Genomic DNA, 24,901 nt, shown 5'->3' with positions numbered 1-24,901 from the left:
ATTCACTTTCAAGATAATTCATAAAATATTGGAAAAAAATGAAACGATCAGATTAGATAACTCCAAAACAACTTACCTTACCAGCTGATTGTAGGAATTAATTATAGGGTTTCAAGAAGTTATTAAAATAACACTCTCAAAACCTCAAAGAGAAAAAAGTACAGAGTAGAATGTACAAAAATGTTGTGAGCACACTCAAAACTAACATAATTATTGCCTTGTTTTGCAATTGCACTTTCTGCTTTGACAGAAGAAAAACACTCACTCCTACCAGTGAAACTTTCTCTGCTTCTCCTTGGCTGTGAAGGAATTATTAATATTCAGGCACGATTGTTAAACATGCAACTACAGAACCTGAGCTGTGGATTACCAGTGTAACTCCACTGAAATTAGTGAACTGCAGTTTTTCTAAACTGTAATGATCTTTTATGGTCATGGTTGTTGTCTTACATCTGCATTCTTTCTTTTCAGACCTCTCATCCCTTATAATAAACTGCTTCCACTAAATGTTGCTTATGTGATGGCAAAGTAAGTAGTGTGTTCTGGAACAAAGCTGTTGTAATGGGCCAGATCTCACCAGCAAAAGATTGTGTGACTATTTAGCTGGTGACCAATATTTTTCACAGTGAACCATGAGGGAACCCTTGTTAAGAGGTAAGGGTTTGTTCATCATTGAGAATTCCTGAGGAAAGAGGTGACTGACTTTCAGAATTTGCCTGCCATATATATGTGGTGCTTTGTGGGTAAAGGATTCTGTGGTGATTATGAGGCCTGGAACAGAATGCCAAGTGCCTCTGAATCCTGGAACAGATACTGACACACAGAAGATTCTCCAATACAGCAATATTGTCGGAAAATATTCTGATAATTTATTACAATCCCTGTGACAGGTGCACTGCTTTTCAGTGGTGTAGAGCATCTATGAGGCAGCCTAATGGGCTTTTCAGGGGAGATTAAATTTGGAGGGGAAGTAAGTAGATTCAGTTTCTGGTAGTCAGTGGAAGTTGCACAAGCTTACGTCAGAATTGAATTTTTGCTCTGGGATTGTTGGAAAGACAAAAGTGAAAGCTAAATTGAAACAATCCTACTTCATTTTGTACTCAACCCTTAGTTACATTTTGTGCCCATTAGAAGCAGTGCTTTAGAAAGGATATATAGGGATAACGTGCAATAATTTGTGAGCTGAAACCAGATTCCTGGATTGCCTACCTAAGGAGGGAGGTTTTAGAGGACTCAGTGTAATCTCAGTGTGCTTTCATTAAAGATAATGGAGTTAACATCAATGGGAACAATGTTAAGATAAAACAAAACACATTTGAATAGCCTACCTTTGTGATTCTGGTTTGGTTGTGGTATTTTTTAATGAACGTGACAAATGTTCTTGCTTCTCTTTCTAGGACAGAGCCCTACATCTGCTCAGCTATAGGGGACAGCGAGGTCTTTGGTCCGAAGTTACGAACGCTGGGCACACAGACAGATTACAGGGATGGTGAAACCCAGACAGATCCCTTTTCCCCAGAATACGTAGTTCCCAGCGGCTCAGTCCCTGAACTTCTGACGCTTGCTACTCTCACTTGGGGTGAGTTGTGAAATTGAGATAAACCATAACGGTCATGGCACCTCTTGAGGAGGAAGTTCTCTATTTTTTTCCAATGTCAGGTTTCAGGTCTATTGCCAAGTTTCACAGCCCTTTGTTGTCTTGCTTTGGGGCACACGATATGAGAGTGGTAGATCACTGGAACGGGTTGCACAGGGAGGTAGTGGAGACCCCATGCCTGGAGATACTCTGTTTTATCTATTTCTAAAATAAGTAGGATATTTTCCTATTTAATAGCGCTGTTCTGGGGCATTGTGTAAACAGCGTTGAGATCATTCGATATAAAAGGCCCTCTCTCTTACAAATACAAACTAGTAGCAGGTTTTCCAACTACCTACTGTTGTCCTGCCATTCTGAGTTAGACATTGGTTAAAAAAGAAATATGAACACAGAATATACCCGTGATCCTCATCTTCCAGTGTCACACCCACAATAGTGGTGGACACTGGACATGCCAAAGAAAGTGCTCATTCTCAGAAAGTGTCCTCTTGGGAAAGTTTTTCATCCTTTCCTCCCCTGGGGTAGAGGAACAAAGTGCTAGTTAATGTCAACTGAGCTACAGCAACTGCATGTCCTACTATTCCTCATTTTACTGCCCATAGAGGTGTTTACTTCTGGCCCTTGACAGCTCTGCTTGTGTTTAATATATGGGCTTGTGAGCTCCTCTGGCCCTCTAATACTATTTATTGGTGGTGGTTATTTGGGGGATTCAGCATTCTTCTGAAGAGTGACTTCTTCTTGCCCCTGTAAGGTCGGGGGCTGCCAGCAGGACTTGCCGAGGTGGAGATGATTGAACGTGCCCGGGAAAAACGTGCATGGGAAGCAACTCTTCCAGCAATGGACAGTGCCTCACAAATTGCAAAGAGGAGGAAAATGATGGATGAAATGGAGAGGAAGGAGTGGGCCTTCAGAGAACAGGAAATAGAAAAGTAGGAGTTCAATTATACTCTTTATTTCTTTTAATTATTGTCTGAATAGAGAAGGGACAGGAAGGTTTAGAGGATGGGCTGAAGGGTACAAGCCTTTTATTTCTCTGAAAATCCCCTGAGTTTGGGAAGGGCTATGTTTGTTAAATTTAATATAAGAGACTGCTACCACAATACTTTTTACCAGTGGTGAACTCACTTTTTAAAATGAAACATTAAATATGAGATCTGCAGTATGAACTCTGTGTAAAGTAGTTGGTTGGTATGTAGGATTTGATGAAGACAGCATTGCACAGAAAGCAACATGACAGTAGGTCATATCTGGCCTTTCAGGTTGCAGGAGGCTCGACTGGAAGTCTTAAAGAAGCTGCTGCAGAGGCGGGAGGAGAATCAGGATAAACTGGATGCCAAGCGCTTGAATGACCACTGGCAAAATTATCAGAAGGCTAAAGAGGAAAAGATGAAAAAGATCCAGCATGACTGTACACTGAGTAAGTTTGAAATCCAGGAAGAAAGAGAGAGACACTTTGTTTTCTGTTGTTTCACGGTTTTTTTCTCATTTTTAAAATGACACTTAGTTTTCAGACAAGCCATTTTGATTTTCACAAGGTTCTAGTCTTTATTCAAGACAAAACACATTGCATCCACAATAAAGATAGACGTGGCCAGCACTTGTTCTGCTCAAATGGATCATTATTTTATATGAACCAGCAAAAGCTTTTGTGAATTTCTAAAGATGGGACTTTCATTAGAACTTTTTGTATGAAGAACCATCTTGCATTTCTGTTTGTTTTTCAGTGCTCAGGAAGCTGATAGCTAAGAGGAAAAATGTGATGGGGAAGCTGGAGAGACGAGATATCATCAAAGAGTACACTGACTTTGCATCACAAACATATGCTCCTTTGACTAGAATTGGTTATTTCCCAGACAACCATTCTGAACGCTATGTGGTAAAAAACTTCTATCTTAACACCTTTGCAGGTAAGTGAATTTGGAAGACTTAGTTTGTGTCAGATGCTTACTTAAAATATTAACAAAATACAAATTTCTTCCCCCACCACTCCACTGATTAATCACTGTTTGTACTTCTTAGGACTCTGTGAACTGGAAGCCTCTCTCCCAGATTCTGTCACCCAGGTCAAGATTAAAGCTCCAAAACCGAAGTGCACTATCACTGAGACTGGATTTATTAAAAGATCAGCAAGGCTAGAGGTGGAGCTGGCACAGGTTCACCAGGTATGGAGCTGCATCAAGCAGCAGATCTGAACTGCTCAGAAGTGCAATTGGGAAGACACGTGTAAGCTTTCTCCCAATTTCCTGTGCTAAATTCATTCTTTCTGTAAGACAGCTTCAAGGACAGAATGGATCAGACCTTCAGGCTGTTGTACCATTGACCAGTACCATTCTGGGACTCAGTCTGTGCTTCTGCTCCAACCCTACAGAAAACAACATAGCTGCTTCTGTCCCCCTGCAGATCAGGGATTTGGATCAGAACCTATAACGTCAATTAGAAAGTCTCCTGACATTTGCTCATTCTCATTTCCCTGTGCTTTTATAGCACATGTGTGACAAGCTACTGGTTACGCTGTCAAACTGCTAATAGTTAAAAAAACCCCAAATCTGAATTCATAGTCTAAAAACTCTGTATACTGGGTTTTTTTTTAAATGTAATCTTAGGCACATATTGTAAAAGTACCTGCAACAAAGCATGATTAAAATGACCCCGCTCATCAAATGGGATCAGAATGGCTTGCAAACATGCTAATAGTGTTTTGCATATCTTAATTTATCACAACTGTTCATGCAGATGAGGTGTCCATAGATGCAATTAACCACTGAGGAAAGAAGTGGCTCATTTGCATCTACAATCACAATATTTGTAAATTACATGCACTTTCAGATATGCTTCTTGTGATGCTGTTGAAGGTTACCTTTTTTAAAAATCAGGAGTAGCCATGGCTGGCTGCTCTGTCTCTGAAAAATATTTAATTTCATTTGTAAAGCTTGGCAACTTTCACTTGTGCTTTGTTTAGTGAAGAAATATTTTGCAATTGGAAATTATGTGTATAGCTTCCTTGTGGTAGTCTAATTTAATAATACTTTCAACATAGTAACTATCTACTAATGGATTTTAATTTGAAATGTAGTTCTGAAAAATTAATCACATTATCTCAAATATAAATTCCACTGGATTTTGTAAAAGAGGAAACATTGCATCTGATCATTATTCAGAAAGAATATTTTCAAAGAAAATCTTGAGTGCTACGGGGAAGCGTTCAGGAACAAAGGGCATCAATTCACTGCAGTGTTAGAGAAGATGACACAGCAGTATTGCAGGGGTTTGACTTGGGTGCTTTTTGCATAAAATTCTAGCGGTGACTGTGTATAATCTGGATCATAACACAGTTCTCATAGGCAACAGAACATCAGCCCAAGCTTTCAGAGCCGAATTCCAATTGCAGCAATTCTGTTCTTTTTGTTCAAAATACTTCTTGTGATTTGAAAGACTACAGTGGAGCATCTAACCTGTAGTCATGGTGAAGTAGGACCTAATGCTGGCTGCTCACACAGTGATGTCTCCTCAAAGAGAAAAATGGAATGCAGAACAAAAGCAGACAGTTCTGCATATTTTTTTCTTAAATCAACACAGATCACTTGTTCTACATTGATTTACACCAACTGAGGGGCTAACATAACTACTACTCATTTCCCCACCACAAAAAGGGAAAGTGTATGTTCTTTTTAAATCACAAAGCATTTTGATTGCAGGCAAAGGTGATAAATCCACCATGCAAAATTTAACTGCTGCTTTCAGATACACAGAAGCAGACAGCAGGCTGGTTGGTCCAGGCAAGCAGAAAGTACTGACACTGTGAAATACCCAGGCTGCCTCAGCCACCGTTAGATTCAACAAACTCTCTGGCCAGGGCAACAAGAAATGTCTGCCCTAATTAGCCCTTGAGCTCTGTGGTGCTGCTACTCATCACTTCTCCCATCAGAGGCTTTTTCTTCTCAGGTGTGGTGACTATGGCATGTTCTAGCTAAGCTGCAACTCTCATGAGAGGTCCAGCTCATAAGCTACTGTAGCTGTCAAGAAGAGGGCAGTAAAAGGTGCAGAGAACTTGAGTTAACAGAATTTTGCACTTGAGAGGACAGGTGTCTGACCACTTGGCATATACAGTCCTGATCAGGCCACAACCTCCGTCCCACACAGTGTGAAAGAGTTTTTAACTAGGCAGTTAGGGATCATCTTAGAAGGGCACTGCCTTGCTTTGAAGTATTTCTATAGCTGAGCAGCTAGACCAATTTGGTCTTCAGAAGCCTCCTTTTAGTGCTGCCCTAGCACATTTAATCTGTACATTTTCTCCATAATCCTAGAAATAAAGTAGAACTCTAGACAATTCAGACTACACAGTCATCTAGCTCCAGACTGGGTTTCATTCATTAACCCTGGGAGATCTGTGGAAGGAGATGAGAGATAGAGGAGGAATGCTAGATTTTGACCTCAGAACTAATTAATTTTAATAAAGGAAGTTTCCACAGCTTGCTTCTCTGGCCAGACAAGTGGCAACATGGACTAGTCCTCCTCAATATGTTCCTCTTGGTGTGCCATATTGAGGGTTTTCCTAAGCTTATAAGGGATAAGCAATTATCCAAGGAACTACAAAAAGGATCTGTGTTCTCTTGAGAATAAGAACAGCTTCTTCCAGACTTGAAACTGAACCAAAGACAAGTGATTCTAGAAACAGACTTTTTGAGGAGCATCCTGAAACCTTTTGCAGGAGCATTATGTACACTCAGTATTCTTTGAATAATTCTTTAAAACAGGGGAACATATCAGGAACAGGAGTGACCCAGGATTTGCAGTCAAAACAATGATCTGTATCTTAAGATCTGTAAAAGGACAAGGAAAGGTAGCTCCTAGCCTGCACAAATGATAGTACTTTACAGAACGTGAGTGAGGTGTTACGTAGATGTCTTTGTGAGAAGATCTAAAGCATTAAGGTGACAGCACACTTATGTAGCTCATTATTACAGGAAAGAAGTGGAACTAGGTAAGTGAATACACCAAGGAACAGGGGAGCTGCTAGAAGAAATCCCAGTGCAGAGCAATGCGTGACTTTAGGCTGACCCTGTATGCTCTGGTGGCTCAAGAGGGTTGAAGTGTCAGGTCGTTTCAAAGTCCTGGACCAAGATGATGTCAGAACAAAGACTCTCTCACCTCAGCATTAAGTGCAACTCTCCTCACGTCTGTTTTCCTTTATCCCTTTGCTGGAAGGAGGTGGAGAAGTAAGAGGGCCAAGAATGTCTCTGGAGAAGATCTCTGCCAACTTCAAAGCGTAGGAAAACCTGTTCAAGCAGTTACTTCATCAAGAACAGATCTCCAACACAGCGTTAGCTGGCTCATGCTCAGACGAGCTCTAAGAGCTATTATGTCAGTCTTGATGAGCCAAGATGCAGCAGCCATGCTGTGCTGCAAAGTAGGGAGTCTGTCCATCCTTGGCGATCTCACCTTCTTCAGATGCGGGAAAAAAGGAAGAGAGAGAAACACGACTGTGTACTTGGGGCTGGACACAGAAATAAAATCTACCTAGTGGCTTGTGAAAAGGAGAAGATCACAGAGGAGATACAGAAGGAACCTAAAGAATGATTTATTTTCACAAAGAGTTATTTCTCAAGCTCCTATCCTGTCAAGAGTTCTGCTTCCCTCAGAAGCTAGCAAAGAAGCTAAAGTGCATGGCCAAAAAGCACGGGGGCCATTTGCTGGTCACTGCATTTGCCAGGAAAATGGAGATGAATGGGGTGGTCCTCCACTGTCCAATCCAACCAGATTATGCCATGTGCCTGCACTAAAAGTAATGTAGTCAATCTCAGAGAAATTAGAGTGTGTTGTGTAGGCAATAACACATGAAATACGTTGCTCAGAAATCTCACACTTCTTTTCTTTTTAGAGGAAGTGTTTTACAGTGATTCTCGGGCCCTGGTCTCCCTATTTCAAAAAATGCTAACTTGGTAAGTTAGGCAGAACCAGTTAATGCAAAAAACATCTTTTCTTTTTCTTTTCTTACATGAAGGTGCTTAGAATAACTTAAACCCTCAGATTAGGGAAAGGAAATGGTAAGCATTTTTGACTTAGCAAAGGCAGCAAAGCAGGCATGAGGCCGAAAACATGTGCGTTTACACGGAAACGTAAAACCACTTCTGGAAGCTGCAGTGTTTCTCAAATCCACATCAATAAGAATTCCCCCTTCCCAGAACTGCTTGTAGGTTTTTCTCTCTTTAAAAGTTGTTGTTCAGGTTGTATTTTGTGATTCTGGTGAGCAAGAAGCATCTTTGGAGGTTAAGGATTTGTTAGAAAAATACTTATGAATGCGACATTGTGCTAATAAACATAGGAGCTGTTGTTTTCAAAAGTATTACAATTACAGCAGCTTTATCTCTTCCAATCCCTTCCCTTGTGCAAAACACCTTATAAATCATAGAAAGCACTGTTATAATCTTCATGCCAGTGAGCTATAAGGTCATCAAATACAAGAAACAGTTCAGAAATTCTCTGAACGTTTTTGAGCTATAACCATTTCACGTGGTTTATAAGCAGTTTATAGGCTTTGATTCTGGCATTATTAACATGGTCCATTTCAGTTTTCAATAACAAAGCATTTTATCCCCTCCGCCTAGAAATCTCTCTCCTTTTCTGGAGCCATTAATTATCCTGGCCTGAAAGGTCAGATCCAATATGCAAGAGGAGTTTTGTACAATGACCACTGGAGTTTCAAAACTTCATTAATTTTGCAATTAAATTATGTGTAAGTGCCATCAATTTGCTGTTACTGAAGAGAGAAATTCAGCACAGGATTTTTTTCTGGAGTTAATCGTTGGTTTATCTCCCTGGTGAAATACGGTATTTGAACATTTGAAAGAGAGGAAGCAAGAAGAGAAAAAGGTGCACTTTTCCTTGCTGGGGTATGTCTGTTCTTCCAGTAAGAAAGACTACAGAACCAACCCATACAACAGTAGGATTGTAATTCTGAAGGAGTTTTGAATGTAAATACTCCTTTTTTTGTGAGCCAAAGTGCAACGTCCTACAGCAGGCAAACATTGCTATGATGATCTGAGAAGATTATCTTGTTCTAAGTAGCTTCTGGTGGGAAGTTGTACCCTTGCTGGGGATGCCACTGGGCTGCTGGGTAGTTGCAGATGAGCAGAGAAGAGTTTCAAAACATGATTTGCAAGGGAGGGGTCCTGGGTCATTCGGCTCAACCCTGCACAGTAACACTGTATCTTACAATGAGGTTCCGCTGAAGAAAGGCCCGAGAACAGTGACAATATGGTCTTCAAGTGACCCCCTTGATAAAATCTCCTGGCTACATAACATTTCTAACCTGCTGTAGCAAGTATTATGCCTATAGCTAAAAGTAAAGAGGTAACACCGTTCTCTAGCAAGAGACTAGAGAACTGTAACGAACTGTAACTACATAGTGATATTCCTACCCATTTTGCCTGTTTTGAAAGAAACTTCCCTCTATCATACAGGAAATAATTAATGGCTTTTTTATCACCTAAGGAAAGTAACACACACAGCTGCTTCTGCTTCCATGTCTCAGTGTTTAACTGGCTCAATGAGATTCCTATTTAAAAATTAAAAAAGAAATCTGAAATACGCTTTTATCTAAGAATGTATTACATTAAAGATTATGTTCATAACAATTTTGGATTAATTTTAGGTTACTCAACCCTATGCAATTGATGATGACTTACTTGTAAACATAAGTAAAGTAACTCCCGCTTCCTTCTTACATTGTATTTTGAAGCTCCCATCAGTATCTTCTGAACAACCAACAGCCTCATCTACTGACCATGTCCAGTTCTTTCAGTTGATGTGCAGTAAGAAACAGAAGCCACAAGCCTGCAAAGCACAAAATATTTTCAGGTCCCTGTCGTCGGTGTGATCAGTAACAGCCAGCATCTAGAGTCCTGGCCTTGCTGTGCTTTTCAATCTAACCCAGTTCTAACTAAATTGTGTGTCTGTTCCAGGCACTGCTGGAGAAGAAGAATAAAGTCAAGGAGCCAAAGAAGCCCCTTCGTTTCCTTGAAAAAGTAGAAAAGCCTGTTCCTCGGCCACCCACTCCAAGCCTGGAAAAACCAGCAATTGTAAGTGGGCTGGTTTTAGCACTTTTTTTTCTGTTTATCCCTGATGATTTCCTAAACAGTTGTTGAAAGAATGCCCAGAGAAGGAAAGAAGTGAGCTTTATCTTTTTTGTGTCTATTTGTATTCTCTTAGTCTTTCTTTATTCCATAAAGATACCAGCAGCCAAAAATTGAAAAACTTTTATAATATCTCATGGCCAAATCCTTAACTAAACTTTATTTTATAAAGACATAAGTTAGTAGACATGTTATACCCTTGTTCCTGGGGAATAAAAAGGCAGAATGATATTATTGTTATTATTCAGTGTCTTTGAACCTTCTATCTGACAGCACTGTTGTAATCCAGCAGAGCAATTAAGTTTAGTTCCATTGAAGTCAGTGAGACTTGGGGTGCTTAGCACTGAGCATGCACTTCATTAAATGCAGGAGTGAAGCTCTGTGATAGAGCATGCTGCAGTTCACAGAAAATTCTTCTTCTGCAAAGACTGAAATAACAGTAATGATATGTGATGGGTGGGGTGTGATATGCTGTAGGAAAAAAGCAGCTTTTTAGGGGAGCTGCAACTTCTTTTCCTTTCTCGAAGTAATGTACTTAGGAGGTGGTTGCCCCAGTGGATTGCTTTGTCTGCTTATTAACACCATTTTAATGATGTAGTAAGAATCACACAATTACATTTGAACTTGTGAATTTAAGAGTCACACAACCATGAAAGTGAAAGTCTTATTAGATCATTCATGCTGTCTTCCTTTGTGCACTGTGATGTCCTATATTTTATACAGTCTATATTAAAATGACTGAAAAACAATATCATCCTTGTGAAAAGCTTTCCACTGTCACCTAGGTGATAGATATTGTATTGCAGTGGTAGATTTACACTCTGTAGATTTACAAGTTTAGCAGATTTTTAAGTACTTCCATGTAGCAGGGGCAGAAGTCAGAAAGATTTATCCCCAGTTGCACTCATTCTTGAGTGAGTTTACAGATTACAGCTTTTTAAAAGAAGGCTAATACAACAGAATTCCACCTAAATGAGTTCTGTCAGCATTTGGTTTATTTTCAAGTATCTTTATGTGTGAACACATAAAAGAGTGGAGCTCTGCAGTGAAGCTCCATCTGCAATATTCAGGCCACTTCAGCTGCTGAAGAGCAACATGAACACCTGCCTCGAAGAGTCCAAGGAAGGTTTGTCCTACCAGCTGGCTGTGAGGAGCACTGAAAGCAAGGCTCTTCTCTGTTGTTAATGCTCCCCTTCCTGCCATACACAAGCACCAACTGCTAAGTACACTGGCCTCTTCCCCTAGAGTTGAGGATCTCAGAAGGAAAGTACACCAGAGTGACAAGCTGGTGACACATGCCGCAAAGAATGCAAAAGAAAGTGGAGGGAACAGAAGTGCTAGTGCAGGCCTCCTCAACTCCTCTTCCCCATTCAGTCATTTCTGATGCACTTCACTAGCCACAAGAAGCTCTAGGAGCACCTCTGAATTCCTTCACTGGTTTATCACTTTTCCCCCAGCTCCCTCTAGTTTTAGGCAGGCTCCTAGATCCTTCTGTATCCTTAATTGCTTCCCCACCCCCGCCTCCCTCTATTTTCCTTCAGGGCATGATAGGCTTTCCATCTGCCCTCACTCTTTCCTGCTGGTCTGTAGCAGGCAGATGGAGAAGTTGATGATTACCCTTGCTAAGGCAGCATTTGCAGCACCGAACGATGCAAGTACAGAAAATCATGTCCTTGTAAAAATTTAAACCAATTCTTAATTTAAATTAAACCAGACAGTTTGACTTACCTGTCCAGTATGCGTGCCATCTCCATTTCCAAAACTCTGTCCCAGAGGGGATTCACACTGTGGCCAGGTGGTGTGGTACATTTTAGTGCTCTAACTGGACTGGAAATTCACACACACAACCCTTTCCAGAGAAAAAGAACATATGAAATCATAAGGTAGTCTTTTAGTTAGTTCTTCTTTGTTCCTCCTCAGTGTTGGTGTGGAAAGGCAGGAATACCTCCTTTTGGGTAACTTAAGCTGTAACATCTAAGAAAAAAACAGATACTAAGATTCAAGCCCACACCACTTCTCTCATCCCACACTCTTCCCTGTTTTTCAGCACTTCTATTTTAATACCACATGTCAATGCAGACCTCATAGGCTCTTTATTAAAAAAAACTTCCTTGCAATTTCTAAATTTATTTTTTTGTCTTTCCTGGACACCCAATGGGCTTTTTCCTTCTGCTGTCAACTCCAGACTAGAAGACCCCTCAGTAAGAAAACGTGCTGCCAGTTTTCCTTTCTTTAGTTAAAATAAGCCATTTTCTTTCTTTTTTCTTTTTGCTTTTTTTTTCTTTCCCCTGTGGTCATGTTCCCTTTCCCATGATGCTCCATCGTTCTTCCAAGCTGGTATCAGTCTCACACAATGCTAGGCCAGTATAGTTCTCAAAGAGACAAATCACAATAGAATGTAATTTTTTTTACTTCCAAACTCTTACTTCCTGAGCCTCAAATTTAGTGAGTTACTCCAGTAAAGGTCATCACTGGAATAAATATCAAAAGCAACATTGTATATGTTCCCTTTTAATTCAATCCCTTTCTTTATGGTTAATAGTTCTCTTGCACCTCCTTCGAGAATAATTCTACCCCTTTATTGTCTTGGCCTGTTGAATTCATGTAGCTGGTGCTCGTTTTGTAAACACAGTTTTATCCAAGCCACAAATAGTAATTCTGATGCACTTAGCAATTTTTGCCATCAACGTCTCCTTACTATTAGGAACTCCTCTCTAAAGACCCTCAAACAGTTTATACGGCCTTTCCCCTCATATCTTGTAAAACACGGGCATAGGATATTTTTCTGACTCTTCTTCCTTTCCCTAAAAATTAGAAGAAAGGTGTTCAGAAAAGCAAGTGGATATGAGTTAGAGTTTTTGATAGTTCAGTAATCTATAGAAATCCCAGTCTCCAAAGAAATAATTAATCATTGTGTGGGTATTTATTATGTTCTGGCAGGAGGAAGAGGAAACAGAACTGTCAGTGATCTGCCTGCAGAAGCTGCTCCGAGGCAGGGCTATTCAGAACATGGTATTCTCTGTCTCTTCGCTTATGTCTCTCTTTGGGATGATGGGAGTGGTTGAAGGTGTATTTGCAATCCACAGCACTTATCCAAGGCAATGAGGCCTCCCCAGTAGGGAGAGCAACAGAATCACAGGCTGGTTTGGGAATGAAGGGACCTTAAAGCGCATCCAGTTCTAACCAATGGCCATGGGCAGCGACACCCTCCACTAGACCAGGTTGCCCAAAGCCCCATCCAACCCAGGGAGGGGGCAGCCACAGCTTCTCTGGGCAACCTGTGCCAGCAATTCACCACCCTCATAGGGAAGAATTTCTCCCTAATATCTAAATCTACTCTCTTTTAGTTTAAACCCATTGCTCCTTGTCCTACCACCACACTCCCTGACAAACAGTCCCTTTCCAGCTTTCCTGAAGGTCCCTTCCCGTACTGAAAGGTACATATCCTCCTGTACGTTAACTGAAATCCTTCAAAGCTGAAGTCTTTGCCCTCCAGCCCAGATTTCCTACAGGAACCTCTGGGTTCCTACACATGTCTATGAATATCTCCTTGTTCCTGCTGTCTCAGAGCAGAAGGTCTCAACTTGAATCCCCCATGCAGAAGGGTTTAGGCAAGATTTACCTCACAGCAGTAGTGTTTGCCTAAATGCAGCCACAAATCTCTTACAGAGAAGTGGGTCTCAGGAACAGCTGACCCTGCAACTTGGAGAAGAAGGGTGTGCTCTGCTGGCAAAACGTGTTGATCTGCATTGCCCACTTAATATGCTTCGTTGTTTAACTTTATTTTAAAGATGTTTCAAGAGAAGGCAAGGCAGCTGGATCTGATCCGGGAGCTGCGCACCACTCACGCGCTCCAGGAGGACGGACAGCTGCTTTTGAAGGCAGAGGAGCAAATGACACTGGCCCTGCAGCAGCAGCGTGACTTGCAAATGCACAAGGTTCGTCTGGGTGGCTGGGAAGGCTGATTCACGGCGTTGGCCTGACTCGCATTTCATTTCCTTTTGTTCTCTGTTACCCACAGCACAGAAGGCCCCCCAAGTAACAGAAATGGTCTCCTAGCACAGGCCAAGCATTGAATGCCTGAGGGGCTGAAATTGCTCTCACTGCTGGGGGAGGGGGCGGGGGGGGCTCTGGGGAATCTCAGAAACAGACTGAGGCGCCCTGACCACAGCTGCTACCCGGGCTGCACTGGCTTTGTTTGCAGACAGAGCACTTATTTATATTTACAGGGCTTTGAAGGACTGTCATACAAACCTCAGTTTTCCCACATTTCAATCCATTTGACTGGTGCTGTGACCTGGCATCACAATACACGCTTGTCACTCACATCTGTCAGATGTTTTACTGAATGTGTGTTACTGCTTTGTCATCTCCCTGTTTCTTTTCTAGCTTGGCTCTTCCTCAGGCATAAAACACCACAAAAGAAGCCAAAGCAGGCTTATTTGGTAAATCTTGCTGTGTTCAAGATTTCTAGGACTGTAGCAATAGTGTCATGTTGTACTTGCCACCGTTAAGGACAGCAGAGAAATTTTGGCCTCCATCCTCTACCAAGGATCTAGTGAGAGCCGGGGATGCAAATTCTCATCCTGTTTCCTTGCAGGGCTGCAACCTGCCAGAGCAAAGTCAAATGGCAGATGTTAGTCTGAAATGGGTTGTGAAGAAATTTTGCCCAGACTTCACTGCATCTCCAGTATGGAGTATCTATCTCCCACATTCCTGCAGGTTTTCCTGTAGTTTTAACTGGTGTCCTGTTTTTTCCAGTGACCTGCCGTGAGACAGTTCTACAGGTTCCAGAGTATTGTAACAGCATCCGCTAGCCGGCTGGCCTGGCAGAGATGAAGCCAGACCACTGCTTCCCACTGGGGGGGGGACAGCAACAACATTTCCTCTCAGATCTCAGTAAAAACTGAACCGAATGGCTGTTGTGCTGTGTATCATTTCCAGATGCTCCCTCGTGCACAGGGAGCACAGGTGGGGAATGCAGGAATACAGGATGTTTCTATGGAGAAATTAATAGGCAAATATGAGTCTTGGGTGTTAGGAATGTGAAATGCTCCTTGTTCTCTGGAAGCTTAGGTGGGAGCAAAGGAGAGAGCAGTTTGAACACCACCATGATGTTCACAGAGAAGGAGAGAGAGCAAATGGTAAAGATGTTGACCTCTGATCTCAGGATTTCCTTTTGGGAGAGCCACTATCCCCCTCTGCTGGTATCTATCATCTCCTCTACCCTTGCTTTCTTTTCTTTCTTTTCTTTCTTTTTTTTTTTTTTTTTTTTTTTTTTTTTTCCACTGTGTCTCTGAAGGCACGAAGTCCAAGCCTTAGGTCTTCAAACATTTTGGAATGCATGTGCAGGAGTTTTCTCTGTGTGTGGCTATTTTAGAAAGTCGCTGGTGACTCACGGTTCTTTAACTTTTGGTGGTCATACTAATTTTTTCATGGGTTTGAACTTTCCAGTACAAAAAGCGGTACTTTTTCAAGAAATACTTTGTGCTGGAAGATGGAAAGTCCAGATAAAATGGTCAAAGATAAGGGGTTGAAAATTCCCAAGCTAGTGTGGGCTGCTGCAGTTAACTGCATGCCTGTCCTCCATCTTAAATCCCTAGGGGGAAGCACTGAGGAGCCCGCTATCCCTCACGCACTGCACAAGCCAATCAATGGCAGAGCGGTGTAAGGAAGCTGGTGTGTCACTGCGTGCCTGGGATGGTTCAGCTCTGTTTCGAGTTCTACATTCAGGTCCACTCTTGTTATCACGTGTTTATTACAACAGAGATACACCATCCCAGCCATCTCCAGACATTCCCTCCTGCCAAGGACTGTGTCTTCCCGGTCCATGCTGGAGATAATGAACTTACCTTGCTCCTTTCCGAAGTGCATTCCCACCTACCCAGCCCATAAAACATGATGTGCTTGGAGCAAGGGCTGAATGGCACAGTAACACTGAACGTCTGAAATCTAGTCTCAGCTCTGTCACAGACACTCTGGTTTTCCACAACCTGGGATTCTGAGGTCTCTTCTGCAAGCTCAGTGTAATTTCTGTTGATTTGAATTTGTCAGCAGTTAGTAAATTAAACAGTTTTAGGTAATAACTCGGTACCTAAAACTGTAGGGATTCATGGCTGCTTTATTACCTCAGCAAGACAGATAACTTTGGTTGCATCATGAATGTCCAGCCAAAGATGTACCATTTCACTGAGGTGGCTTTGAACTGTAACAGGCATTTTATATCCTTAGGAGAGAGTAGAAATGTGGCTGTACTCAGAAGTGCACTTTCCTAAACCTTTACTCCACCTTCCTACTTGTCAAGATTGCGGGTTTACTTTCCAAACACTAGAGAGAAGCTTCATGTGGCACTTTTGATCCTGCTTTCTGGTCTAGCTAAGCTTAGCACAGAAAGATGGAGGGTGTGTGACTGAAGTCATTCTGCTGTCACTGTTGCACCTCCCCTTTCTTGGCCTGGGCAGCCCAGTGTTCCCCAGTAACAAGCACTCGGCCCCGGCAATTACTCTGATTGTACTCACAACCACAAAAGTGGTTTATAAGAGCTGGAACCCAGCATCTCTACTGCTTTATCTATCTCCTCCCACCCACCCAAGCTAGGGGCTGCTTGGCCTAGTGCAGCAGCAGTGGGATTATTCTCTCACTGCCTGGTTTTGCCGTCTTCCAGCCTCTTCATGCCATCGGAGCCGGTACTGAGGAACATGACGTTATGCAGAATCCAGGTCAGCGCGTGTAAAGCAAGAATGCAGAACTCGTAGGGTCATCCCATGGCTGGTCTGAGTGGATGCTGCAGAGCTGTTTCACATGCCTGTGGTAGTTCTGGGACTTGGAACAACATTCCTGGGGTTTGTAACAGAATTCTTGGCATTTTTTATTTTTTTTTTAAAGCTGTCATCAATGGAAAACCACTTGGCCAGGGAAGAAGGAAGGGCACTGGCAAACATGTTTGATTTCTTGTCCAAAGAGCTGTTGAGGCTGCAAGAAGAACGAAAGATCCACGCTTTTGTCATGCTGGCAGAGAGGCAGAGGCGGATGCGGGAAGCGGAGGAGAGTGGACGTCGTCAGGTGGAAGAGAAGCGCCGTCAGGAAGAAGATGAGATTTTCAAACAGGCAAGAGAGACCGGTGGGACTGTGGGTAGTTTGTAGGAACTGCCTCTTTGAGGGAAGATGGAGATGGGAGGGAGGTGCTTCAGCTCTGGCCTTGGTGATGGCTAGCTTTAAAATTGAGGGCAAAGCTGTAGTGAAGAGAGGATGATTCCTTCCCAAAAGAGTCATGCCCATGAAATTAAGTAGATCTGAATACCCCTACAGGCAGCTCTGTCAAGCATATCATGAATGGATGTAGGTTTCTGAGTTTCCACAGCAAAGACCTACAGAGAACAGATGTACCTACATCATCTTTAGGAACAATGCTGTGTCAGCACTTTGGCTGTCCAGCAGAACTGCTAGGTGCTCTCCCAAGAAGGCAGCCTTTAAGCAGGGTTTTGGAAAGATTTTGCCCCCTGAAAGTGGACTGCAAATAACAAGAGGTACAAAAACTGCTTTGAAGTGATGATCATGGATAACATAAGCTTGAATCCCAGAAACAAAATTCCTGAATTACCATACTCCATAACTGTTCTACAGTCCTATTCCCCAGCTCCTGACTGCATGAAGCTATTTCTCCCAGTTGAAAGGAATGAGTGGGAGCCTAATTGACTAAACCAATAATTTCCAACTTTGTGGGAGGAGGTTAATACCAAGAGAATCTGGCATCGTGTTTATTTTTCCTTTAATTTTAGCTTCTCATCTTTTCTCCATCTCTGAGTGGGAAGCAAGGAGGGTCAGAGCACCATAGGCCTGTGCCCTTCAGACTAGAGGGAAAACACCCATTTCTAGATCTCTGCTCTGCAGCCGTTATAAAGAAAACAATAATCTGATCTTGGGTTTATTCCTGTTACTTTGACTGGCTTGACGAACCTTTTCCTTCAGGATTTGCTCAAATGAAAGCTGATTAATTTACTGAAGTCAATACTGACGATTATTATTAGGCAGTGGTTGCTCAGGGGACCGTGAGAACGGAGGAAGCAACTGCCACTGCGTTCAGAGAACCAGCCTGCTGCAGCAGAACTGGATCTGCACAGAAGTTTTTCTCCCACCACTGGTTCTTTCCTGCACTTGTTTCTGTTCAATTAGTTCTGAGGAACAATTACTAGAAAATAAAGTCTTACACAAGTTATTATTCCCAGAGTGCACCTCCGAAGCCAAATCTCGGGCTGGCTGGCTTGAAATTAAGAGTCTGGTGAAAATGTGCTGTGCTTGCTTCGTGGGAAACCTGCTTCCACCAGGCTTCTGGCACAGCAGTAGGCAGGGGAACAGCATCTCAGTGTTTTGTTGCAGGTGGTGAAGGTGCACCAGAGCACCATTGACTCCTACTTGGAAGACATTATCCTGAGCAGCATGGAGAGCACAGCCCAGGAGCAAGCCAGGGAAGAGATCCAGAGGATGGCTGCAGAGATCAATGACATTGCTTACGAAATGGAGAGTCGGTAGGTTATTAGAGGCTGCCCACAGCAGCCAGAACCTGTGTCGCCTCAGGCATGGGGAGGGCAGAGCGAGGCTGTTGGTGATCACTTCGCTCCTGCGACTGCTGCATGGGAGCCACGCTCTGGCTACCTGGTACACACGTATAAGCCCATCAGAGCCTTATTTCTATACAGCATGTGCCAGATTCCCTTTGCAAATCACTTGTGGGATCTGTGAATCACCCTTTTTAGCCTTCCTCATGCCAGCGTGACGCTGTGGCGGAGCTTTAAGTGAACCTGGGAACTGCCAGAGCAATACCCATTCATACTGGTCTTTTCATTTATTTACACTACTACAGAAAACCCGTTTGAAAGAGATGCTGAAAGCTACAGCAGCCTTTCATTCTGGGGTGGCTGTTCTTTAAGAAACTGCCAGTTTCCATGGGGGTCAGTCATACTGATGGCTGCCTGACAAGGCACTTTGAGCAGAGTAAGTTGTTGAGAACACCACAGTCTTGTGTTTGGCTGGGGCATCAGCAGTGAATACTTCTTAGGACCTGCCAAACCTCCCAGTTCAGTTTCTATGCTCTTTTTTTTGGAATCGAGCCATAAAAATCCCAATGACACAGTGACTCTCCTATGGTACAGCAGCTGTGTATTTTGTAACTAGATGAATACAAGCAGAACGTTGAAATCCTTGGGGAGAATGAAGCGTAGATAATGCCTGCAACCCCGGGGCCAGTTGGGAGCCCACCAAACGCTGGCATGGAAAAGGGCATGGGGACCGGCCAAGTGCAGAGTCACAAAAGGGAAGAATTTAGCAAACTCAGCAATGGGCCAAAGACTAAACGGACAAAGATGCAAATCCTTGGAGGTATTTGCGTGTCTAACCCTGTTTGTCATCAGTGAGAACCGGGCTTCTGAATACCCTTGGGGATGGGGGGTCTAGGGTGATCATCTCCCTGGAAAACTTGCTTTCCAGTGCAGTATTGAACACCTCAGCACTGCGGTGCAAAGGGGAAGAGGTACACTCTCACCTGTTTGTAGGATAAGGAGAGACCCAGCTGGCAGTCACTGCCATGACAATACACTCCCTTGGGAACAGGGAGACTATTTACAGGGGAGTCTGCTGTTTGCAGAGGTGATCTGGACAGAAAATTAAAACACTAATACCGCTCTGCATCTGTTCTGTAGTCGAACTCGCCTGCAGTCAGAAGAGATTGTAGCAGAGCTGGTTTATGGTTTCCTGATTCCAGAAGCTGCAAAAATGTCTGCCAGAGAAAAAGGTAAGGAGCCCAGTAACTTTATTCCCTTCATGAATTGGTTGACCCTCCTCACTCTAGCTCGCTGAAAGGACAGGTGCCATGCCAAGAGTTGTCTCAGTTCTCTGACATTCCTCTTTTGCACTCTGCAGGTAGAAACTTAAGGCCTTTGACTCTTTTTCACCAATTTCTCAGGGGCTTTAGCCTTTTAAAATGGTGGCCAGAATTCAGACCTTAGGGAAATTTGGTTTCGCTAAAATCAGACTTCATGAAAAGCACCCACCCATTGCACCTTCAGAAACCAACTGGGAAAAGTCTTTAAGTACCTTTGGCCCTTAGTGGCTCTGAATTGTCTGTTAAATAGCAATTTCTAAACACAGTAGAAGTCTTTAACAGTCAGATCACTGAAATACATGCCATATGTGGAAAGAAGATTACATGCTTTCCCCCTCCCCCCAGGTCAGTTGAGGGCTAGAAGCAAAGATAAGGCTTTAGGGTTAGCTGTAGAGACATCTTGTTTTAGGTAGATAATGTTACAGTTGTAAAGGATGCTTCTGTGTAGCCAAAATGGAATAGTAACTGTCCAAATGCGGAGGGGAAGGCCCTGGAAACCCGGGTGCTACATTGAATATGGTGAATGAAAAGGCTGTTCTTAACTGGGATGTTTCCACTGACGGGCACACTGGGAAGACCGTGACTTAACCAGTCACCCGCAGAAAGTGGATACAACCAAGAGAAGCGATTGTATCACTGTTAATAGAGTCTGAAGTGGTCCTTGCGCTGCGTCCTCCTCTGACTTGAGAACAAAGGCGCTCACTTCACTGCTTTGCTGCTTGCTCTGTGAATGAAAACACAAACCCTGCAGGCAGCTCCTGTGGTCTCTGAGCTGTGCAAACTCCTTTCCTTCCCGGTCCATGTGTTTGTCACAACAACGCTCAATGTGAGCTTCGGTCAGGTCCCCTCCCCTTTGCCCTGCTCCTCCCAGCCTACCCAAGCAGGTGATGTAATTTTGGTCAGCGAAGCCTGCAGCTCAGGCACTAGCAAGCAGGTTAGCTTGTCTCAGAAAGGAGGCAGGAAAGAGAAGGCCTGGGCATGGCCCAGGGTTCTGGACATATATCAAGGGAGAAAATCTGTACCACACTTAAATGCAACAGTGGCTGATGAACAAAGCACCTCAGAAGCACTCCTCAGCAATGGGGATGGGGGCGGGGGGGGGAATAATTGCAAAATTTGTGATAGCTACAGTGGGTTTGGCTGGAAAGCAGGGCTAGATACAGACAAAAATTAAAGTGGGTGCTGTTGGAAGAGCAAGAACAGCAGGTGATAAAGTACAAGCTCTCCTTCAAATGTCCTCAGGGGAAATCTGCCTCAATAGGCTTGTGACAGCAGTCATCAAACGTCAGGAAGAGGCCTGGCTCATACTGTCTTCTGCTGCTGCTGCAGGGGGTGGAGGGGACGACATACATTTAATAGCTGAACTTGACCAAATGTACGTGATACCTTCAAGGAAGCAGAATCAGAAACTGTTCCATGTAAATCCAAAGGAAATGGTATCAGAAAATGGCACTGGATCTCAGGAGCACATCAGGACATTGCATTTCCGTGGCAGCTTTGAAGCTTTCCCTATTAATTGTTAGGAAAGCGTGTTTTAGCAGCCTGGCACGTGCTTGAGCATACACCTTCCTTGAAGCCAGCAGGAAGTGATCAGAGAGAGCAGTTGTCTGGCTCCCCAGAGAAGCAAACCTATTTGTAGAGCAATGATTTGAGGGCCTACACCTTAGGTTTCCCCTAAACATCTCTACTGTGCCATTTCCTAGGTTTGTTGGGGTTTGGGGTTTTTTTTTCTCCCCCTCTTCTTTTTTTTTTTTGTCACATTCCTATGCATAAAAGCAGGGGTTATCCAATTCTGGCTCATCCTGAGACCCCGCTGCACCCCACTTCTGAACCCTCCCTCTCTGGAAGCAGAAGCCAACGTGCTGATAGGAAAAACCCCACAACTTGCTGGCAAAAGGACAATCGCTCGCCAACCTGAGGCCGCTCGCTTGTCAGTGAAATTCACTGTGGGTGGAGGAAGGGACTGCAGCAGTTCCAGGAGAGTATTCCCAGTGCAGCTGATGCAGTTGATGTGCGCATGATTGAAGCCAGAATGCCTGGGGTAGAGGAGGCTCTCCTGGGACCCCAGCGCCGGCTGGCGAAGGTCGGCCCTTCGGATGCGCCTGGGCTCCAGCGGCAGCCGGTCACTGCCGGCAGGACGGGCCCGGGGGTGGGTGAGCCGCAGCAGGGGGGGAGGCTGAGTCAGCGTGCGGAACGGTGTGACAGCGGGCGTGACACCAGCGGTTCCGACTCCAAGCACAGCTCCACCTTACAGCATGACCGGGCCACAGCAAGGAGAGGAAGTCTTGGGACTTCTGCAGGGAAGTGACACGATGAGAGCCACGGCTTGCTCCTGCAACATTCCCCACACCCTCCGTACAAGCACGCAGTGTTTCAATCCCCATGATTGTTTACCAGCATCTTAAGTCTAGAGATTCTCTCTAGGGAACAAAGAACGGTGAAAAGCAACGAGGAGAACTGCAGGGGGACAGCTTTGGCACGGGTAATTATTTCCAAAGAGGTGAGCTGGACATCCATACCAATAGGATTGGATGCTGTCATAGTTTTGCACATCTGGGTTCTGGTGGAGGGGTGGCTGCTGCTGAAAGCAGCCAGAAGCTCTCTGCAGGCCCCACAGAGCAAACACCAGCCGGCTCAAGGCCGGAGTCGTTGCTGACCAAGGCTGAGCCCATCAGCAACGGTCACAAAACCTCTGGGAATCACATTTAGGAGGAAAAAAACTCAAGCAGACGCCTTTTGCCACCAGAGAAGGGAGTGAGAAGATGTAAGGAGCTGTGCAGGCACCAACTGTAAAACACAGTAAAGGGCAACAGCAAAAGGGACATGCTAAGGTAGGTGGCTGCACTCTCTCTAAGGCTGACTTTGAGCTCTCTAATGTCAGTGCAGGCAAAAGCATAACACAGGAGCAGGCAGATTTCACTGCTGGCCACCTGCAATTGACCCAACACCGAAGGAGAAGTTATTTTAAAGCCTGGTAACATTTGGGGGCAGTTCTGCCCTAAGCTGGAAAGGAAACGCTCTGGCTGCGCTTCCCACTGTGGGCTCTAGACTTCCAAGCGACATGCAGAGTTGGTGGCTGCTATTAGGTGGCAGTAGAACGCTTTCAGCCAAAGTCAGAAGGGTGGGATGTATTTTTCCCTGAGACAGACTTTTTCCACAGCTGCAGGAAAGCTGAAGGCTGTCCCTCCCTCCTCCCCCGTGAAGAAGGCTCTGCCATACATTTCCAAGTAAAAGCCTTACCTCTTTTTGTGCACAGTGAGGCGGGCCCAACGAAAACACATCCACGCTGCGCATCAGATCATCCATGGGGGCACAGAGCGGGTGCTGGCTGACCTGTCACTGCCTCAGGACACGTCTGCCAGCAGGACAAAGGGACATCCTCCTGCTGGGCCAGGGAGCGCTGCTCTGGGCGGGACGGCTGCCGGGCCAAGTGGGGCTGACAGCACTTGCTCAGCCCCTGGAGACAGAGCGGGGGACCATGCTGATGGATCTGACAAGGAGCCCACAGCCTCCTAGAGACGGAGGGTGAGCCAGGTGAGTTTCCCTTCCCCTCTGTGATTGGAGCTCAGAGCATGATGAAGGAGAGGGAAGCATTATATGTATACTTTTTTGGGGGGCACCCAGAATGGAAAAATTCTCTCTCCCATGGGCTGTCCCTCCTGCTGACTGCCAGCAGTGGTGTCCTGGACCCACCACTCTGTACACGTTTTGGTGTGGCAGCCCCAGACCAGCCCCCTTTGCCCCCTCCCCAACTGGCTTCGGACCTTGTGAGCTAATTCTCCTCTTCTAATTGTCAGGAAAAGCCTGGAGGGAGAAAGCAGCGTTAACATTCCTTGTCTGTTCTCCTGGCACAGCCCGGTAAGGCCTGGCCCTGGCAGCGCCGCCTCGCACCCGTAACGTTCAGCGAAGGGAAACGGGCACAAATGCCGGCGCTGGGGAATGCTGCGTTGGGGCCGTACCCGGAGTCCTTCCTCAGGCACTGGTTTCCTTGGTGGAGTAAAGGACACCAGCTTCCTGCATTAGCACCGCTATTAATAAAGCCTTGAAGTTGAATGAAAACAGTCAGATCTTGCATCATCTCTCCACATAATTAGTCCTTGCGTGAAGAAGCGGCGCTCTTGACCTCGGCGGAGTGGTTCCTGCCAGCCAGGCAGTGCCTGGCACTAATAGCTACTGGTAGGTGATAGCTGAATGACATGGGGGGGGCTGATGTAGCCCGTGCGAGGAGCCCATTAGGCAGGCAGTGCTTACAGCTCTTCCAGAAACGTTGCTCTCTGGGCTGACCTCTCCTTGCTTTTTATCATCCCACAGGAGCGCAGGTCTGGAAAGAACCTTATTTTTCTTTGAATGGTTGTGAGTCGCTCCAGCTTTCCAGCTCTGGGGGGAGTGGTGGGGGGAGTTGCTCCTCAGAAAGGATGCTGGCTGCCAGCGAGCATGGGGGTGCTCCAGCTCAGGGTGTCAGACAGGAGCGGGCTGCAGCCAGGCACCGTGCCTCTGATCACAGAGCTGTCGAGGAGAGAGCTCAGCCCTCCAGCTCTCGCCTGTCAAAATCCCCGAGGCCTGTGGGTTCGGCGTCTGAAAGGTGCGTTTACGTCGATGCCGACATCAAAGGCACCAGCTTTTGGAGGAGCAGGCGCAGCCACAGCACCCTGCCCAAAATGCTTACTCACTTGATGGCTGCAACATGGGCAGCAAATGGCAGCGTTACCCCGTGGTGCTGAGGCGGTAACGGGCTGGTCTCGCTGTGCTGCCATCGCTTCTCTGCTGCCGATGGTCCGTGCTCCGTGCTGGGTCTGTGGTGCCCCAGGAACAGCCCAGCTCATTTATCCTGAATGTGGTGCTGCTCCTGCCAACCACAGCCCGGCAGCTGGGCAAAAATTCCGGCTCATTGCAGCATCCCTGGGAAAATTTCATGTCAGGTTTCTGTTTTGTGGATGTGGCAGGGGAAAGTGGCAGGGGAGAGAGGGGGAGGAGGGAAAAATCCCCTCGGAATAGCGCCCAATTCCACTGAGCTGTAATTAAGAACAGGAGAGAGGAAATGGAGCCACATGACAAGACAGCTGTGGGTCCCCAGGTCACTGAACCGGGGGTGCCAGGTGAACCGTGGGGTCGGGGAGCCCCTGTGAGGGCTGCAGGGTCTGGCAGGAGTCTGAGGTGGGAGATGAGTTTGGGTTAGGGCCCTGTGAGGATGGCCCTGATTGGCTTTGGGGCTTTGGGGAATTTCCCATAGGGCGTAACCAGTCAGTGGAAGGGAAGGTGGCAAATGCAACCAGACAGAAACTCTACGGCGTGGGT

General features: G+C 45.0%; 1 protein-coding gene across 1 annotated transcript in view; it reads left to right on the top strand.

Moving 5' to 3' along the window:
- Positions 1-23,122, top strand: part of CFAP91 (cilia and flagella associated protein 91) — a gene marked incomplete at both ends in the record, with an annotated part of 30,178 nt that extends 7,056 nt beyond the window's left edge. The window contains 13 exons of the mRNA XM_084274365.1: positions 472-528; positions 1,398-1,579; positions 2,349-2,526; positions 2,857-3,014; positions 3,322-3,504; positions 3,617-3,759; positions 9,559-9,675; positions 12,670-12,741; positions 13,521-13,667; positions 16,615-16,836; positions 18,106-18,254; positions 19,425-19,516; positions 22,863-23,122. Of these exons, the coding sequence (XP_084130491.1) occupies positions 472-528; positions 1,398-1,579; positions 2,349-2,526; positions 2,857-3,014; positions 3,322-3,504; positions 3,617-3,759; positions 9,559-9,675; positions 12,670-12,741; positions 13,521-13,667; positions 16,615-16,836; positions 18,106-18,254; positions 19,425-19,516; positions 22,863-23,122 (1,960 nt within the window). The remainder of the gene's footprint in view (positions 1-471; positions 529-1,397; positions 1,580-2,348; positions 2,527-2,856; positions 3,015-3,321; positions 3,505-3,616; positions 3,760-9,558; positions 9,676-12,669; positions 12,742-13,520; positions 13,668-16,614; positions 16,837-18,105; positions 18,255-19,424; positions 19,517-22,862) is intronic.
- Between the last annotated feature and the right edge of the window lie 1,779 nt (positions 23,123-24,901).

This window comes from Gallinula chloropus (assembly GCF_964237585.1).
Source record: "Gallinula chloropus genome assembly, chromosome: 1".
NCBI classification, from domain to species: Eukaryota; Metazoa; Chordata; class Aves; order Gruiformes; family Rallidae; genus Gallinula; species Gallinula chloropus.
Note: the sequence above shows the minus strand (reverse complement) of the source record. Positions and strands in the feature narration are given on the sequence as shown.